A 19,341-nucleotide genomic window follows, 5' to 3' on the forward strand; every position below is an offset into this window, starting at 1 on the left:
ACCTGGTTTTAGAACTCTCTCCTTTGCGTGTTCAGCCATCGCAAAATGCGTTTCCTGAAATCCAATGTACAATACTGTAGTTTTATCCACTTCAGCTCCAAGCCCTTGACGTCTCCTTCTTACTTGTTCCCTTGCAACTACATATTTGGTCCAAGACTTCAAACCACTACTAGCTCTACCATTTCCATCGTGAACAGCCAGAAATCTCGGTAAATCATCAACTGGTTCAACCCCTTGAGTTTGACAGAACTTGTTCACACCTCTAATACGATTTCCCGATCCCTTTCTGATATCAACTCCATTATCAAACTCTTGTGACGCATCATAATCAGAAGAGATACACAAACGACTAGCCTTACTAGCAACAACCTTAATCCTAGAGTCATTCAAAGAATATCCGAGTCGTTTACCATGTTTCTTCATGAAGTGTTTTCTGACCTTTGTCGCCGATTTAAACTCATGATGTCTCCTGCGTGTTGATATCTTCCTGGCATTATGATAGTTTCGCTGAACAGGAATCCTCTCTTCACCAAGAGATTGGACTGTGTGTGGAAGCTCGGAGATCCACAGACTGAAAGAAACCTCTGGTAAGGCCGTGTTCACCAAGTGTTCGACAGAAGTCCCAAGAGAAATTTCTGGGGTTTTTCTTGGTGTTGGATCTGATGGTGGAAGATCTTGACTCGCGTTGATGGACTGTTGGACGGATGGTGGAAGATCTGGACTCACCTTGGTGGTTTGATGAGTAGCTGACGGAAGATCTGAGCTCACCGTGGCGGACTTGATGTTATGTAAACCGGTTTGTAGGTCGAATAAGAGTTGCTGTCTCTCACGATTGGTTTGCATCATCTCCTGCACATAACACTTAATTTCCTCACAAGATCGTAGGATACGATCGCAAGTTTCATCACTGACATTCATTTTTTAGTTTTTTTTTTAGTTTTTTTTTTTTTTGATAAATCCTTGAGTTCAACTCTCAATGAAAGCACCAATTTGATAAGTACCGAAGTAGCTTATCAAGGATAATAACAGAAATAGGGATGAGGAACAGAAGAAAAGGGGAGTGAGGTGAATAATCAGATCGGAGGTAGGAGGAAGAGAGAAGGAGGAAGACGATTAGAAGAAGAAGATAAACATTGTTGTTAATTCATTTGATAAAGGTTCACAATCGATCGAGAGTGATACTTAAACACAACATAATAAGATAAAAGGCCTAATAACAAGAGCCCAATTGCCATCTTAACAGAACCTTGAAGAGGTAGATCTTGTATGTCTCGACGCTCTTCTTCTTCATCTTCTTCTTCTTGTCGCCACCAGTTCCAGCTTCTTTCGGGGGTTTCTTGCCGGCTTTTGGTTTCTTCTCCGCCGGTGCTTTCTCGGCTTTTGATTTCTCCTCTACTGGCTTCTCGGAGGCTGGTTTCTTCTCCGCTTCTTCTCTGCTCTCGGCGCCATTGTTTTTGACTTTTGTGTTTTTGTTTTTCTGGGTTGAAGAAGAAGATGAAGAAGCACAGATCTGAATTGTGTTTTATTCGATGAACATGTATTTTGTTTTTATAGTAGTTCGACTAATTGATTCTGTTGGTTATTAGGTCTTGACGAAGATCGATGACGTCGGAGATCCTAGCCGTTGATTGTGTTTTTAATCGACGGCTCATAAGAATGTTTGTAAACTAGGTCAGCTCATGAAGCGGGATCGCTGACTTGTCAAATATTTGGTATATGGTTGCGCGGCGTTAAATCTCCGTTCCCGCTCCACTAAAAGTTTTGATGGGCTTTTTTATTGGGCTCATTTAAATAAATAGGCCTGATTCAAAGCTGATCTGAGTAATTTAACCAATGAAAATAGAGTAATTATATGCTACATAATACTATATTTAAAAATAAACCAAAATTAAAGATAAAACTAAAGAAAAAAAATATTTATATTTTTAATTTGACAAGATTAAATATCAATTTAGGTTTATAAAAGAGTGTTTAGATTTTTAGCCTTTTAGGTTTTACAATTAAATGAAATTATATGTTGGTTTAGGTTTATAAAATAGTGATTAATACATAGTTTGTTTCCATAATATGTTTTGTTTCTCTGATTTTAATTTTGATTTGTTTTTAAATATAGTATAAGGTGGCATACTACTCTATTTTTATTGGTTAATCTAATAGGGGTGAATAAGGAGGTTCATATAAATATGAATTGATATAATTAAATATGAACAAGGAGGTTCATAATTATATGATTTGATATAAATATGTTTATAAAAATTTCAATAGTAATTAAAAATTTATGCATATCCATGTTTTTATATAATTTTTTGTAAGTCAAATCTTGAAATAATTACACATATCAGATTTTCACTTATAAATGATAAGTCAAATCTTGATACAAAGAAAAAAATATTGATAAATCAAATCTTGAAATAATTACACATATCAGATAATTTCACTTATAAATGGTAAGTCAAATTTGGATACAAAGAAAAAAATATTGATAAATCAAATCTTGAAATAATTACACATATCAGATAATTTCACTTATAAATGGTAAGTCAAATTTGGATACAAAGAAAAAAATATTGATAAATCAAATCTTGAAATAATTACACATATCAGATTTTCACTTATAAATGATAAATCAAATCTGGATACAAAGAAAAAAATATTGACAAATCAAATCTTGAAATAATTACACATATCAGATTTCACTTATAAATGGTAAGTCAAATCTGGATACAAAGAAAAAAAATATTGATAAATCAAATCTTGAAATAATTGCACATATATATATTTGGTAAGTTAAATCTTGATATGAACATATAAATTAATGTAAATTTGACAAGAGATGAAGTGCAACCATTAACTTCACCATTGAAAGTAAAAGAACATTTACTTAGAGAAATCAAAAGAACAATTACTTAGAGAATGAAAAACATTTCATTTAAAAGTATACTATTGGTTTCTCTTCTTGTCGCCGTCTTCTTTGGTAAGTGTGCACACTTTATCAATAGTAACATTTTCAAACAAACTAATAGAATTTTACATATATTTTTACCAATTTTTGAGACTAGTCTTTGTTAAACTTAATTTTAATATTTTTGTTTCAAAGATAATTTTTTTAAATTTTTGGTGATTTTAAGGACAAAATTTTGCGTACGTGGATAAGTGCGATACAGACGAGACATGCATGCAAAACTGTTTTTGCGACAATGCGTACTGCGACAAAAAATGCCATATTTGCGTGTATAAATTATATGGTATGGATTCAGTTGATATCAGTTCTTCCAAGCAGCATGGTATTCAAGATCATAAAGGTTGTGGCAATGGAGCACCTCCACCGCGAAGATTGAGATTATAATGATTAAACTAGATTAAGACCTGTGCTAGAGCACAGGTTGAAATTCATTTTATTTATATTGTATTTTTTATATAAAATATAATTTATGTTATTGTTTCTAAAAGTTTTTTTTGGATAAAACATTATGCAATAAAATCATATGCTAAATATGAAAGCTTGAAAAAAGCACATATTTTGTAAGTTTTATATTATTAATGATTCTTGATAAGTATCCGTGTTATAACACTGGTTAAATTGTACTTCGTAATCTATCTTGTAATCCACTGTTTAACTTGTAACCAATCAATCTATCAATTTTGTAATCTATCTTTGGTTAACGTTGTGGTCTATCGATAAAATCTGTGGAAATAAATTTGTAATATTGTGTTTAAAAATCTTTGGAAACAACGTGATATAAGACTAAAATCTTCCAAAAATACAGTTTTGAATATCTATGATTTTATTTGTTACCATTAATATATCAATTATCAATTTGGAATATCCCTATTATTTAGGTGTAACCATTAATATTAATATATGGATTAATCTATACTATCTATAACCTATTTGTAATCATTTGTAACCACTTATTAAAAATATAAAGTCTACAAAACCTATGTTGTGTACTTCCATTTTATTAAAAAGGGGGTTAAAAATATCAGTCTAATAACAAGTTATTAAATAAAATAATTTATTTAAATAATTTTGATTTGTTATTTTTGTTGATGGCCATAAATTATGAATATCGTCTTAAATAAAATCAAGATGAGTTAAGATTACAAATTTAAACATAGAAAACACATAATTGAACAATATACCTTATTGGTTTACATATTAGTTTTGGTTTCCTAATCCTACAAATCAAATAATTTTTTTTGGGAAAACCATTAAACTATATATAGGTGATGTTCATTTGTTCTTCCAAATGGTCAATCTAGATGCAGATGAAAAATGATATTCGTGATGCAGATGAAAAATGATGTTTGTTTAGTGCAATTAAACACATCATCTAGATGTATTTGTCAAACTCATCCAAAAGGTAGAAAAAAATGTGGATGATTTTAAGTGATGGATTCATATGGTGATATACTTCCAAAAATTGTAAATGTCTAAAATACCTTAACTTACAATATTTTCAAAACCACATATATGCATCAAAAAAATTTCTCAACTTGTAAAGTCAAGAATTATCATTTTTCCGTCAAAACCGCAAAACGGCACGATTATATTTTTATTTTTTTTTACTAAAATGTAAAAAATACAGGGGTTTCCATCAAAATAAAATCTTTTTACCAAACTTTGTGTTACACCAAACTATAAGTCATGATTTTTGCAAGAAAATTTGCAATATTCCGTTTTTCAACCAAAACCAAAAATCACGATTTTGGCGAGAAATTATGGAAATGTGCACACCAGAACTGAAAAATCGGAGAATTGTGTTTTCTGTCCAAAATTGTAAAAGATAAAATCGTAAAATTGTGTTTTTTCGTCAAAACCGGAAAATATAAAATTGTGTGTTTCTCACCAAAATTATAAAAGGTAATTTGCAAAGTAGCATATATGTGAATGAGGTCAGAAAAAAAAAAAATTCTCACATATGATGCAGCCTCTTAATGGTATCTCTATTTTGGTTTTTACTTGATGAGTTTAGTTTATATTTTGTTTAGCTTCATGTGTTAAGTGGGCTTTACCTTTATGTTGGTTTTCTTATATTCATTAGGCCTAGGGTTTTTGACGTCTATCTTTGTTATTTATAACCTCCTTTGTGTTTAGAAGAGAGAACATATTATTGAATAAGAATCAAAGCTTTCAGCTTCTTTATTTTCTCTTGAACATTGGTTATTCATCGAATCAACGATTTTCAAGTCTCGTCTCTTGTTCAGCTATTCTTCGAATCAACGAACAACTAGACATTCCTTCTCTTTGGCCATTCCCAGGAATCAACGAGCACACGTGAAAGGACCCAACTTTTTAAAAAAAAATAAAAAATATAAAATATAAATAGCGGAAATAACCAATATAATTCACCAATAATTAGCGGAAATAACCAATATAATTCACCAATAATTAACCAATATAACCATACCCACTAGCCACCTAGCCACAATCACAATCAATAGCGGAAATAACCAATATAATTCACCAATAATTAACCAATAATAATTCAATAACCAACATTAATTCCAAATCATAAACTAATGATCCAAACACCATAAACCAGAGAACCAACAATCCTAAACAACATTCTAGGACTCAACTCTAGCAACCTAACAGAAGCCAGACAACCAAGCGAACCACTAGAACATCCTCCTCTTCATTGCCTTGATTCCACGATCACACTTTGCCTTTACCTGCACCACAAACACAAATTGCAATGCATGAGTATTTTATAAACACTCAGTAAGGCAATCCTCCCATCTATTGGGCTATACATTCAAGCAATAGAGACATCTCTAACCATCAACCAACAATCAACAATCAACGATAACAAACCAGGACTCTGCATCGACCGACACCAACATGCATCGACCGACACCAGATGGGGATGCATCGACCGACACAAGGTTGCATCGACCGATGCTAGATGCACTTGCATCGATCGACACTCGCACTGCATCGACCGACACATGCTCGACATAACACGAAAACCCTAGGTTTTACGCGCTGTCCTCGCACTTGCATCGACCGACGCACAAAGTGCATCGACCGATGCAATGCCAAGCATCATGTTTTCCTCGAAGCTTCTCGCCAGATCTTCGTTCCTACAACCACAAAACTCAATACCAAGCCACAAGAAAGCTTCCTAACGTCCTAAACATCTATCTAACAAGCCTAACAACACATAGCAAGCAAATCAGAGAGATCTCTAGCTTAGATAAGCTATGGTCATGCACTTAACTTTGCCAAGAAGATTCTGAACCTTAAACAAGCAAAACAACGCTCCTAGGAAGCTCGTACAACGATACCAGCTACAGATCTCTACAAGAACAGCCTCAAATCTCCATAAATCTCCATAAATCACCATGAACACTCAAGAACACTTAGGGAACTTTTCAATCTTTTGTTTTGTCTCAAAAACAGCCAATCTCGTCGAATGAGACAAAAACACGAGTTAAAGGTTTTCCCTAACCCACAGCGCAGCGTTTAACTTAACTCGTCCGTAGAAAACCAACCTTGCATCGACCGATGCAATTTGTGCATCGACCAATGCAATCCCTAAACCGGGGTTTCAGTTCGCGGATGTTACAATTCTCCCCCACCAATCTATATTCGTCCTCGAATCTCAAACAACCATTAGCCAAGGACTCCCGTGCTACCGTCTCCACGGCCCGCACTCCTCTGACCTATCTACGGAAGATCACCACTAGGCGATAGACTCACGCTCCAGGCGTTATTCGCTCCCAACTTTTGGACTTTCCTTTACTCATAGGCCTAAACGTTGAGTTTTTATTGGCTCCTCATCAGACCCAAGTCTTCATGCCATAATGTTGGCTCCTCATCGGGCCTAAGCCCGCATGCCATAATATATAAGGAAAATCCAATACTCGTCTCTCGGGTTGCCACCCTACAGTGCGCCCCTGGATCGTCATCCAAAGTCGATATACTAACCATACTCCCAAGCCACAAAGTCTCAGAATATGGCAGTACTAGGAGAACCAAAGTTCCCCAAGAGTCGTGAGCAAACAATTCTGAACACGTCTGAGTCCTATCCCTATCCAGGTTTCCTTCCCGTGGCTCGTGTAAGACATCAAAATGTCCTACCAATCACATATCCCCTCACTGGAATACCTCATGACCACACAAGGATCATATACATGCCACAAGGGCTAAACAAATGTCCTAAATAGGACCGCCACCAAGGCCAAACAATCTGTCCTAAACAGGACCGTCACAAAGACCAAACCATTTGTCCTAAATAGGACCATCACAAAGTCCAAACAATCTGTCCTAAACAGGACCGTGACAAAGACCAAACAATCTGTCCTAAACAGGACCGTCACAAAAGACCATCTAGCTAAACAGCCCGCCACAAAGGCTACACAATGTCTAAAAAGACTGCCACACACGGCACAATGACTCAAAAGTCCGCCACTAAGGCCATACAAGCCTCTCCCAGGCTCTGCACCACTAAAATGGACAAATTCTAACTCACATAGAACTTTCCATTTTCAGCACTTTCCACTTTTGGAAACTTCTATTTCAGGAAACTTTCCCCAAAACCCCGCCTTACGGAAACTTTGTACCCCGAGAACCACCTCATCTTGTTACTGAGTCGCACAACCTACCACTCCAAGCGACCGAGTAAACAAGAGAGATGGGCTGGAATACTCCATTCCCGCTCCAGCCACAGATTACAGATGGGACCAGGCTGGACAAGTTCAAGTCGCGGCTTGCTTCTCATACCAATTCTTAAACCTTGCCTTCATCCTCACCTCAGGCTCCCAAGTCTACTCCTCCACACCATCACAATCCCAAAGGACTCTCATCAAAGGAACCTTCTTCTTCCGAAGTTCCTTGATCCTCCTCTCGAGAACCCTCACTGGTCTCGCCTCCAAAGTCATTTTAGGCTGAAGATCTTCAAGAATCTTAGCCAACAACTGATCATCCTCACGAAGACACTTCCACAACATAGACACATGGAAAACCTTGTAGAATGCACGCATAACCTCAGGTAACTCCAGTCTATATGCCACTGGTCTCACCCGCTCAATCACTCTGAATGGACCTATAAACCTCAGACTCAACTTAGTCTCTGTCAATGACCTGTTCGGACCCCGCAACATGGCCATCTTGAGGTACACTCTGTCTCCTACCTGAAACTCAAAATCTCTCCTCCTCTTATCAGCATAACTCTTCTGCCTATCCTGAGCCTCCTTCATGTTCAGCTTGAGAACCCGAAACTTTTCTGAGGTCTCCTGAACAAAATCCGCCCCGAACATGCTCCTCTCCCCCACCTGAGTCCAGCATAACGGTGTACGGCATGATGTCCCATACAAAGCCTCATAAGGAGCCATCTTAATACTCGCCTGATAGCTGTTGTTGTAAGCAAACTCTACTAGGTTCAGGTGATCTGCCAAAAGGCCACCCCAATCCAACACACACATCCTCAGCAAATCCTCCAACATCTGGATCGTCCTTTCTGACTGTCCATCTGTCTGGGGATGATAAGCTGTACTCATATGCACCTTAGTGCCCATCTCTGCCTTAAATGCCTTCCAGAACACCGAAGTGAACTTATATCCCTATCAGACAAGATACTCGCTGGCACCCCATGCAACCTGACTATCTCTCTCACATACTTCTTAGCCAAGACTGCTGCTCCATCAGTCTTTTTAATGGCCAGAAAATGTGCTGACTTAGTCAACCGGTCCACAATGACCCAAATAGCATCAAAAGTCCGAGACACTGGCAATCCCACCACGAAATCCATCGTGATCATGTCCCATTTCCACTCAGGAATGGGTAGACTCTTCAGTAACCCCCCAGGAACCTGATGCTCAGCCTTCACTAGCTGACACACATTGCACCTCGCGACCCAACTAGTTACATCCTTCTTCATCCCGACCCAATGATAGTACCTCTAGAGATCACGGTACATCTTAGTTGCTCCTGGAATCATAGAACACCTGCTCGCATGAGCCTCTCTCAGGATCTCCTGCCTCAACTCCTCATCATTGGGCACACAAATCCGACCGTGCACCAAGATATAACCATTATCTGAGACCTGATACTCTGAATCCACATCCTTTGAGGCATTTACTTGCCCCAAATCACTCTCCTGAGCCAACCGCACACAACCTCAACGCACTGATCTCTCCTACCAGAGACTCCATCTCATGCTCCTGAGCCAAAACTACCCTCTTCCGACTCAGAGCATCTGCAACCGTGTTAGCCTTACCAGGGTGATAGGCTACCTCTAAATCATAATCTGCCACAAGCTACATCCACCGCCTCTGCCTCAAGTTTAGCTTGGGCTGAGTGAATATATACTTCAGGCTCTTATGATCTGTAAACACCTGTACCTTTGCACCATAAAGATAAGATCTCCAAATCTTCAGGGCAAAAACTACATCAGTCATCTCCAAATCATGAGTAGGATAGTTGCCCTCATACTTCCGCAACTACCGCGAGGCATAGGCAATCACCTTCCCATGTTGCATCAGCACACACCCCAAACCAACTCTAGATGCATCTGTATAAACCACATAGGGTTCTCCCTGCTCAGGCAAAGCCAACACTGGTGTAGTAGTCAACATCTCCTTCAGGCTTTCAAAGCCCTCCTCACACTCCGGTGACCACACAAAAGGGACATCCTTCCCTGTCAACTTAGTCATAGGGTGTGCCCTACTTGCAAAACCCTGAACAAACCTCCTGTAGTAACCTGTCAAACCAAGAAAACTCCTGATCTCTGTGGCATTCTGCGGTCTAGGCCAATCCTGGATAGCCTGAATCTTCTCCGGATCTACAGAAACCCCCTATACAGAAACAATGTGACCTAGAAAACCCATCTCACGCTGCCAAAAACTGCACTTGCTCAACTTAGCAAACAACTTCTGCTCCCGCAGCTTCTCCAGAACTGCCCTTAAATGCACTGCATGCTCCTCAGGACTCTTAGAATATACCAGGATATCATCGATGAAAATGATTACAGACACGTCCAAAAATTCATGATATATGCTGTTCATCAATCTAATAAACGCTGCTGGCGCGTTAGTCAACCCGAAAGACATCACCACAAACTCATAATACCCATAACTCGTCCTGAAAGCCGTCTTCCTCACATCTGCCTCATCTATCGGTATCTGATGATAACCCGACGCTAGATCTACCTTGGAGAACCAAGTAGCACCTCTCAACTGATCCAACAACTCATCGATCCTAGGAAGAGGGTACTTGTTCTTCACAGTGACCCGGTTCAAACCCCGATAATCAATACATAACCAAAAACTCCCATCCTTCTTCTTCACAAACAACACCGGCGTTCCCCACGGTGATACACTAGGACGGATGAATCCCTTACTCAACAAATCCTCTAGCTGCTTCTTCAGCTCTGCCATCTCTGCTGGAGCCACTATGTAAGGAGCCTTGAATAACGGCGTCGTCCCCGGTTCCAGTTCAATAGTAAAAGGATCTGACCGAGATGGTGGTAATCCCTGCAATGACTGAAACACATCCTCAAACTCCTCCACTACCGAAATACCGGTAACCGTAGACTTCCCCACTGACTCTGGCATAAATATAGTAACCAAATAAGCCTCACGGCCCTTTCGATCATCTTCCCAGCTTGGATGGCCGAGATCACGAGACTCCCCGAAGTCGGTCTAATACCCTGAAAAACCAACTTCCCTCATGGACGCTCAAACTCCACTCTACCCTGATGGCAATCCAAATGCACCATATGCCGATGCAACCAATCCATCTCGAGAATAACATCATACAGCTCCACCAGACTGATAAGCAAATCCGCTGGCCATGACTCTTTTGCGATCTGAATATCAACTCCTCTAACTCGTCCAACAACTCTCAGGAACTTGCCTCCCGCAACTCGGACAACTCTTGTACGCTCCCCAAAATCCCCTCTGATTCCCGCACTCTCTGCACACTCCGGAGTAATAAAGCTATGAGAAGCTCTAGAATCAAACATAATGTGAGACTTAAACCCGCCCACCAACAAGGTCCCTACACAAACCTCATGTGTTGAGAACCTAAGGAAAAACATAAAATCTGAACCTACTAAAATTCACAAAGCTTAAGTACCAGAAATTATACCTGTGATCGCCCCGACACTGGTTCCACCAGTCTCTGCAGTTGTGTGAACCCGTGGCGCCTGCTCAATCCGTGCCACCTGCTGACCTCCAGGCTACACCTGCTGCAATGGTGACACTGCTGCCGTCTGCAACTTGGGACACAAGGTCCTGATGTGCCCTGGCTCCCTGCAATGATAGCATACAGGAACCCCTGCCGTCGGAGCACTCCTCTTGGGACAGCTAGCAAACTTGTGCTCCTTGCTCCCACTCTTGAAGCAACTCGCACCACTCGACGTCTGCGTAGTCTCCCACCTCCTCTTGGTTCCCTACATAGGCTTGCCGCCCCTGCTAGAACCTCCACGATGCTGAGCCTTACTAGGCTGAACTGTTGGACTAACCGCCACTGACTATGCCGGATATCCTCCTCAATCTCTGCCACAATCTCAACCAGCTCTGCACGCGTAGCATAACTACGTCCTCTACAATGGACCCTCAAGTCATCACGAAGAGCCCTCATAAACCTCCTGATTTGGGCCTCCTTAGGCTCCATAGCCCGACCCCCATAACATAGAAACCGACTGACCTCTAAGTCTAGCTCCCGCACTGACCGTGTCCTCTTAGAAAACTGAAGGAACTGCACGTCCAACCGGTCCAATGTCAGCCCAAGTCATCTCCCTCTGCACTCTCCTAGAAGCCACTGATCTCCACCACACCTGAGCATCACCAACCAGATGATGGACCCCTATGTCCACCAAAAACTCCTCAGGACATCTCAGAGTATGGAAGTTACGTTCCACACTCGTCGTCCACGCATCTGCAGCAGTAGGATCTGTACCCTCCAAAAACCGCGCAGTCTCGATGCCCTTCATCTCCTTGAGCATGGACAAATAACATCCATGTGCTCCTGCATCCGCAGCCACTGGCTGCCTCTCCTCCGCCACCACTGGTGGCACTACCTGAGCCTGAGTCGGTACCACTGATGGCAACCGCTCCAAAAACTGTGCTAGCAAAGCCGTAAGGTCAGCACCAGGGACTCCACCCGCTGGGACTCCCACACCCGGGACCCTAACACCACTGCCCACTGGAGCATCAACACCGCCCCCTCTAGCCACACTCATGGAATCCTCCTGGACACCCTGCGACTCGCCAACACCCTCAGCTGTCACACTCTGGTCTGCCCCTACCATAACCACGTCCGCGTCCACGACCAGCAACAGCACCATCTCTAGCCATCTACACTACCATGGACAGAAGACTAAGCAAACAATTTCTATTATAACACAAAAACATAAAATCATCGTGGAATCACAAAGTAGGCTCGAAGAGGATGTTCTAGGACACTATGCCACAAACAATTGACTAAATCACATAATCAATCAAAGCATGCAAATCCCAAACATCTACAACACAAAGCCTAGTGAACCCAAACCTAGAACCGTAAGGGCTCTGATACGAAACTGAAAGGACCCTTTTTTTTTTAAATAATAAATAATAAATATAAATATAAATATAATATAATAAATAAACTACAACTAGTGGTCCCATATCCACTAGCCACCTAGCCACATTCACAATCAAGAGCGGAAATAACCAATATAATTCACCAATAAATAACCAATAATAATCTAATAACCAGCATTAATTCCAAATCATAAACTAATGATCCAAACAACATAAACCAGAGAACCAGCAATCCTAAACAACATTCTAGGACTCAACTCTAGCAACCTAACAGAAGCCAGACAACCAAGCAAACCACTAGAACATCCTCCTCTTCATTGGCTTGATTCCACGATCACACTTTGCCTTTACCTGCACCACAAACACAAATTGCAATGCATGAGTGTTTTATAAACACTCAGTAAGGCAATCCTCCCATCTACTGGGCTATACACACAAGCAATAGAGACATCTCTAACCATCAACCAACAATCAACAATCAACGATAACAAACCAGGACTCTGCATCGACCGACACCAACATGCATCGACCGACACCAAATGGGGATGCATCTACCGACACAAGGTTGCATCTACCGATGCTAGATGCACTTGCATCGATCGACAATCGCACTGCATCGACCGACACATGCTCGACATAACACGAAAACCCTAAGTTTTAGGCGTTGTCCTCGCACTTGCATCGACCGACGCACAAAGTGCATCGACCGATGCAATGCTGAGCATCGTGTTTTCTCCGAAGCTTCTCGCTGGATCTTCGCTCCTACAACCACAAAACTCGATCCCAAGCCACAAGAAACCTTCCTAACGTCCTAAACATCAATCTAACAAGCCTAACAACACATAACAAGCAAATCAGAGAGATCTCTAGCTTAGATAAGCCATGGTCATGCACTTACCTTTGCCAAGAAGATTCTGAACCTTAAACAAGCAAAATAACGCTCCTAGGAAGCTCGTACAACGATACCAGCTACAGATCTCTACAAGAACAACCTCAAATCTCCATAAATCACCAAGAACACTCAAGAACACTTAGGGGACTTTTCTCTCTTTTGTTTTGTCTCAAAAACGGCCAATCTCGTCGAATAAGACAAAAAAACGAGTTAAGGGTTTTCCCTAACCCAAAACGCAGCGTTTAACTTAACCCGTCCGCAGAAAACCAACCTTGCATCAACCGATGCACTTTGTGCATTGACCGATGCAATTACTAAACCGAGATTTCGGTTCGCGGATGTTACAACAAGGTTCTATCCCGGTTATGCTGCACCAGTTTTGGTATCAGTGACAAAGACAATTCGTTCCCAACCGTGTTTTTGACTTTTGCAAACATGGCTGCTATGCGCAAAAAAAAAAAAATCTGAACGGCGTTGATATCAGGATTTTCACCTAGGGTATCAATTCCCTATGCAGTTGTAGTACAAAGGGTTATCAATCCAAATGGTTGTTATGCTAGCAGATAGGATGCAATCAGAAACAAGCAAGTCAAGCCAAATAATAATGGGGGTTTTTTCTATCAACCTAAGGTGAACAAAAATAAGAAAACAGAAGGAACAAAAATAAAGAACACCTCGAAGTACCACACGATGCAGGTGATCGAGTACCTGATCGGGTTGGTGGTCGGGTTAATATAAAAACAGTAAACAATCAAGATCCAAAAGCTCCTAAGGATGGGGTAATCGGTTCATAAGTATTCCTAATCAACCTAGAATGTTTTACAGGCCTCAAACAATTTATTCCCTAGACAATGAATCCCTAAACCTTGCTAAAACACTCTCGTGATAGAAACAATCAACCTTATTCACTTCCCTACCCAACTCTCATTGGAGAAACTTGACTAAGCAGGCATAAAAATCCGATTCATTATTGTTAATAAACTCCTTACACATCTAATCTCTTAGGCTAAGTGAGTAATCTCTAGCATTAGCTAATTCAGGCATTTCATCAAACACCTCTCGGGCGGAAATGCCTAGAATCTAATCTCAACCTCTCGGTCTGAAACTAGCACTAGGAACACTAACCCAGAAGGGAATTTTCATAAAAACAATCAAGCTAAAACACCCTAACCGATTAAAAATACATACTAGCCTATCCCATCCCTAGAAACTTTGATTCACTACGTAGATCTCATGGCAAAGAACATAAACCCATAAATGAATAAAAATTGCATAATCATAAAGATGAGAAAGAGATAAACATTTTATTAAAAAGAAGCAATAGAAAAATGTGAACAGAATTCAAGTTGAAAGAAGAACAAAAACATGAAAAGAAATGCTAAGAAAAGTGTAGAAACGGCTCTCGCCTTTTCTCTGTCGAAAATAAGGTTAAGAGGGGGTATTTATAAGGAAACAGGTTGACCTAGCCACGTCAGCAGGTATACGACCATTCTGCACGAGGTGGAACTCGAGCTCCACTTCGGGTGCATGATCGGATAGGTGATCGGGTGGTTCCATTCTTCGATCTGGATGTATATACGCTCATTAAAACAGGAATAACTCTTGAATCGCACATCTGATTGGCTTCAAATAACCACCTTTGGAAAGAGAACTCGATTTCCTATAACTTTGATGAAGAACCAGAAGCTGAATCCCACCGTAAAATCTTCATTCGAGTCGATATTTGAAGGTCTCGTCATGAACTCGACCATGTGCTATGTGACAATTATCGGGTGGTATGGTCGGGTGCCTCTTTTTTCCTTCTTGATGCTTCTGTGTAAACCCTATAAATGTAACCAGTTCCTTCCTTGTGATAGCTGCAACTTGTTAACCCTTCTTTATGCTTTTTTTAGGCTCTAAAGTACATGTTATCTTCCAAATGCACAAATGCAAGAATGCAGCACCCTAAATGGCCTAAATACGAAATCCTACAGTTAATGATCTAAAAACGCTAAAGTTAGGGTAAATATAATGCAAAATATGGACAAAAAATGATGTTTAAAACATGTAAATTAGAGAGTTATCAGACCTCCAAACTTAAATCTTGCTAGTCCTCTAGCAAGGAAGTAGGAGGATGAGGTTTAAAAACGGGGACTTATAACCTTTTTGTGCTAAGCGAAGGATTCAAGCTATAGTCCTTAAAGATAGTTTAACGGTGCTAAGATCAATCAACACACTTACATATATTTTTTCTATGCTTATCGCCATGCATCGATCTAGTTCATTCTTCAACTAACAGTAAAGACTTGCAATTCCAAAGAACACCTCTTTCACATTCATTAAAGTGTTTGGCGAATTCTTGCAAATGGGAAGTGAATGAAGCTCAATCGGTTTCAAGGGTAAGCCTTTTGGTAGGTGGGTTTCAAACAATATCTTTGGGTGGCTTACTCTCAAAAGAAGGAATGCTAGACAGTTGTGAAAACTATCTAAGATTGAGAACAATTAGGGCATACAAAGCTTAATTCTTAATAATCTACCCTTTTCTCATTCAATTTCTTTATGTCCAACACCTTAGAATAAAACTGCCTACAACCTTGATTTTAACTCCCTTTTTTTTTTACAATCCCTAAGATTCTAACTTTGAAGCTAGCTCTCTTTTACAACAAATTTTTTTCTTTCTTTACTATACTCCCATTTTTTTTTCTCTCTTTTTTTTCTTCTTTTCTAGGANTTATACAAGAGACAAAATATCTTTTTTTTTTTTTTTTTTTTTTTTTTTTTTTACTTAGAGCTAATTAAACTGAACCTTAGGGACTTTCTTCTTTGGTTCCAATAATATAGAGATGATTCAATGCTCAAGCGAGTGGAGGAAGCATTCAAAAGACACAAGGTTCTAAACAAAGATTTTTCATTTTTTTCCAAAGATTGATCTAGAAACGATGAACTGTGATTAAGGGCTATAACTTCAATCCTAAGGTTTGACTTTAAACAAGGTAGTTTTAATCATTGTCCCTTAAGATGCATATGCAAAAATCCTATATGAAGCAAACAAGACTCGATCCTAATAATGTAAATGCAACTACATGAACACTCTTTTTTTTTCAATNTTTTTTTTTTTTTTTTTTTTTTTTTTTTTTTTTTTAATGCAAATAGATGCAGACTCAAATGAATAAACTAGTATGCAAAAATTTGAAATAAGAAAATAAGAAAATAAAACACAATGTTATATACATTCTTAGACCCTCCCCAAAACTTAAATTACAGAGTCCCTGTGTAAATAAAAGTCTCATGGGTTGGTGAAGAAAGACGTCACTACAGTTTCCATGCTTCCCAATGTACACTCAGGCTTGTTCTCAGCTCCAGTGGTTGCTGGATTTGGCTCATCAGTGAGCTCGTTGATGTGTGCAGACATGTTGCTCGGACCAGCATCCGAGTCATGCATCGGGTAGGGCATCGAGTACCCCATCGGGTTCGGCATTAGATAGGCTCTAGCTCATTTAAATATCCCCTTAACACTTAATGTCTTTTATTCCTAGAATTCAAAGACACGAAAGAAAAGAAATCAAAACAACAAAAAACTTAAGCCAAATTTAGAAGGACACTTTTGGGACTTCCTCCCAAGAGAGCTTGTTTAAAGTCACTAAGCTTGAGTTTTCACCTTTCTCATGCTTTGGAAGATTCATAGAGAGGAGACGAAGTCCTCTCTAATCCCTGAGATTTTTTTTTCTTCTTTTTCCAGGATCAATGCTAAAAGTGTTATTGCTCATCATTATATGCAGCCCTTGCTTTGTTTTCTTTGAGGAAGAACCACTGACTTTCCCATGAAGTTTCTTGATTTTCCCACTGATCTTCTTCACTGTATTTGTCAAATCCCTCACAGAATCCTTGAGAATGTTAGTAGTTTGAAGTGCTGACAATCCATCAGATACGAGATTTCTTGACTCTAGCTGTTGGGGAAGCACGAAGATTAAATCTAAGCATTCTGGGAGAGCTGGAGTGTGACCCGACCATGGACCCGAACATGAACTCGACCATGGGGTCGTGTTAGGGGGTCGTGCTCCCCATGGAGCTTCCTCAGATGCTATGAAATTTTCAGTTTCTGGCCCATTTACACTCTCAATGACTGTTGGCCCAGGTAGCTGATTTTTTTTCTTAGATCTAGAAGGTATGCCCAACAATAGTTGGCTTCTTCTGCTCAAGTTCTTTAACTTGTGGCTTATCCTTCATTTCAGCATGTTCTAACAAAGTTTCATGACTCAAGACCATCATTGCTGGCTTATCAATATAAGCCTTGTTCTTTATCAGCATTTACTATTTAAACCGGCTTGGAAATGACCAAGGTGGCTGATAGGGAGGAGGAATGAACCGAACTGGATTGTCAGGATCTTGAGCAATGACTCGATCAAGCACTCGACCATGTGCTCGACCATGTGTATGGTTGAGCGGAGTCTCAAGCTCAGTTTTCTTCTCATTCTGCACTTCTGGTTGGAGAAAATCCTCCCCATCTTGGTTGTCACTGTCCACGGTGAGCTTTGTAGCTAGTTATTTGAGAGATATAGATTGGGCAGTGGCAAACTCTTTGAGATTGTTAATTGCAGTCCCAAATAGTCCAGAAGAAGGAGATTCTCTCTTGCTCTCTAGGTGAAGCATTCTGCATGTTAAAGCTTCAATCTTGATATTAAGGGCACCATATGTGCAGTCTATCTTGTTATTCACCTTTGTGAGCTTTTTACTTGTTTCCATAGCTTCTATAGCTTGACCTTGTAGGATTTGCTGAAGCATACTCTTCATCTCCTGATCTTGAGCAGGAGCCTGCTTGGGTTGTTGTGGAGGATAGTTTGGGACCATAAACTGCTCATCTTCACAAACAACATGTACTTTCTTCCTCTGGGTTAGAAGGAGTTTATCCAACTTTTCATTTAAGGCTTTTAGTTCCTTTCTATGCCCTTCGTCAGAATCAACACCTCCCCTTAAGCTGGGATCATATTCCTCACTGTAATTTCCATTGCATTGAACAAGATTCTCTATTAATTCCCAACCTTCAGCGACATCTCTATTCATGAAACTTCCATTGGAGGCTGTGTCTAGAAGTATTCTGATACTGGGAATAACACCTCTATACAAAGTACTCAACAAAGATGCATTGTTGAATCCATGATGTGGGCATTGTCTTTGGTAGCCTTTGAAGCGCTCCCATGCTTCAGTGAAAGACTCACCATTCTGTTGGAGAAATCTTAAAATTTTGTTCCTCAAACGTGCAGTCCTTGAAACTAGAGAAGAACTTTGCAAGGAAGACCTTCTTACAATCAATCCAAGAGGTGATTTTACCAGAAGGTAAAGTCTTCTCCCACTGATGGGCTTTATCTCATAGATAAAATGGAAACAATCTCAGCTTCAAGGCATCCTCACTAACTCCATTTATATTGGTGAAACTACAGAGCCTGTCAAATTCATCAAGATGTGCAAGGGGGTCTTCAGTAGGCAGTCCATGAAATTTGTTGCTTTGAACCATTGAGATTAGACTACTCTTGATTGTGAAGGTTGTGTTGTGGACAGTAGGAGGCACTATCCCATACCTATGAGTATGAGTTGTGGGAGCATCACTATCACCAATCTTCCTTCGCCTTTGAGGTTCAGTTTGATCCTGTGGGTTTTCCATTCCCACTTCTTCTTGTTCTACTCGGATACCATCCTTTGATGTCTTTGTTCTCTTGGCAAACAGTTGGTGTATACAAGTACCCGATCAAGAATCTGAAAGGTCACACGAGCAGGTGCTCTAGTAGACAGGTTCAGGTTGGGGTTCGGGTGGGGGATCGGGTAGAGGTTCAGGTGGATGATCGGGTAAGGGGTCGCGTAGGTTCACCTGAGATCCAAAACAGACAAGCAAACAGTCAGTACCGAGAATATAATAAAAAGAACTTGATATAGCAAGTGCT

The 19,341-nt window shown here is 40.0% G+C and overlaps 1 protein-coding gene across 1 annotated transcript; it reads left to right on the forward strand.

Moving 5' to 3' along the window:
* On the forward strand, nucleotides 2,784-3,401 carry LOC109132410 (putative defensin-like protein 254). Its single transcript, XM_019244016.1, is given in 3 exon segments — nucleotides 2,784-2,948; nucleotides 2,950-2,978; nucleotides 3,129-3,401. Coding segments are annotated over 3 exon segments (282 nt in total). The 5' UTR covers nucleotides 2,784-2,913; the 3' UTR covers nucleotides 3,347-3,401.

This window comes from Camelina sativa, chromosome 4 (assembly GCF_000633955.1).
Source record: "Camelina sativa cultivar DH55 chromosome 4, Cs, whole genome shotgun sequence".
Classification (NCBI taxonomy): domain Eukaryota; kingdom Viridiplantae; phylum Streptophyta; class Magnoliopsida; order Brassicales; family Brassicaceae; genus Camelina; species Camelina sativa.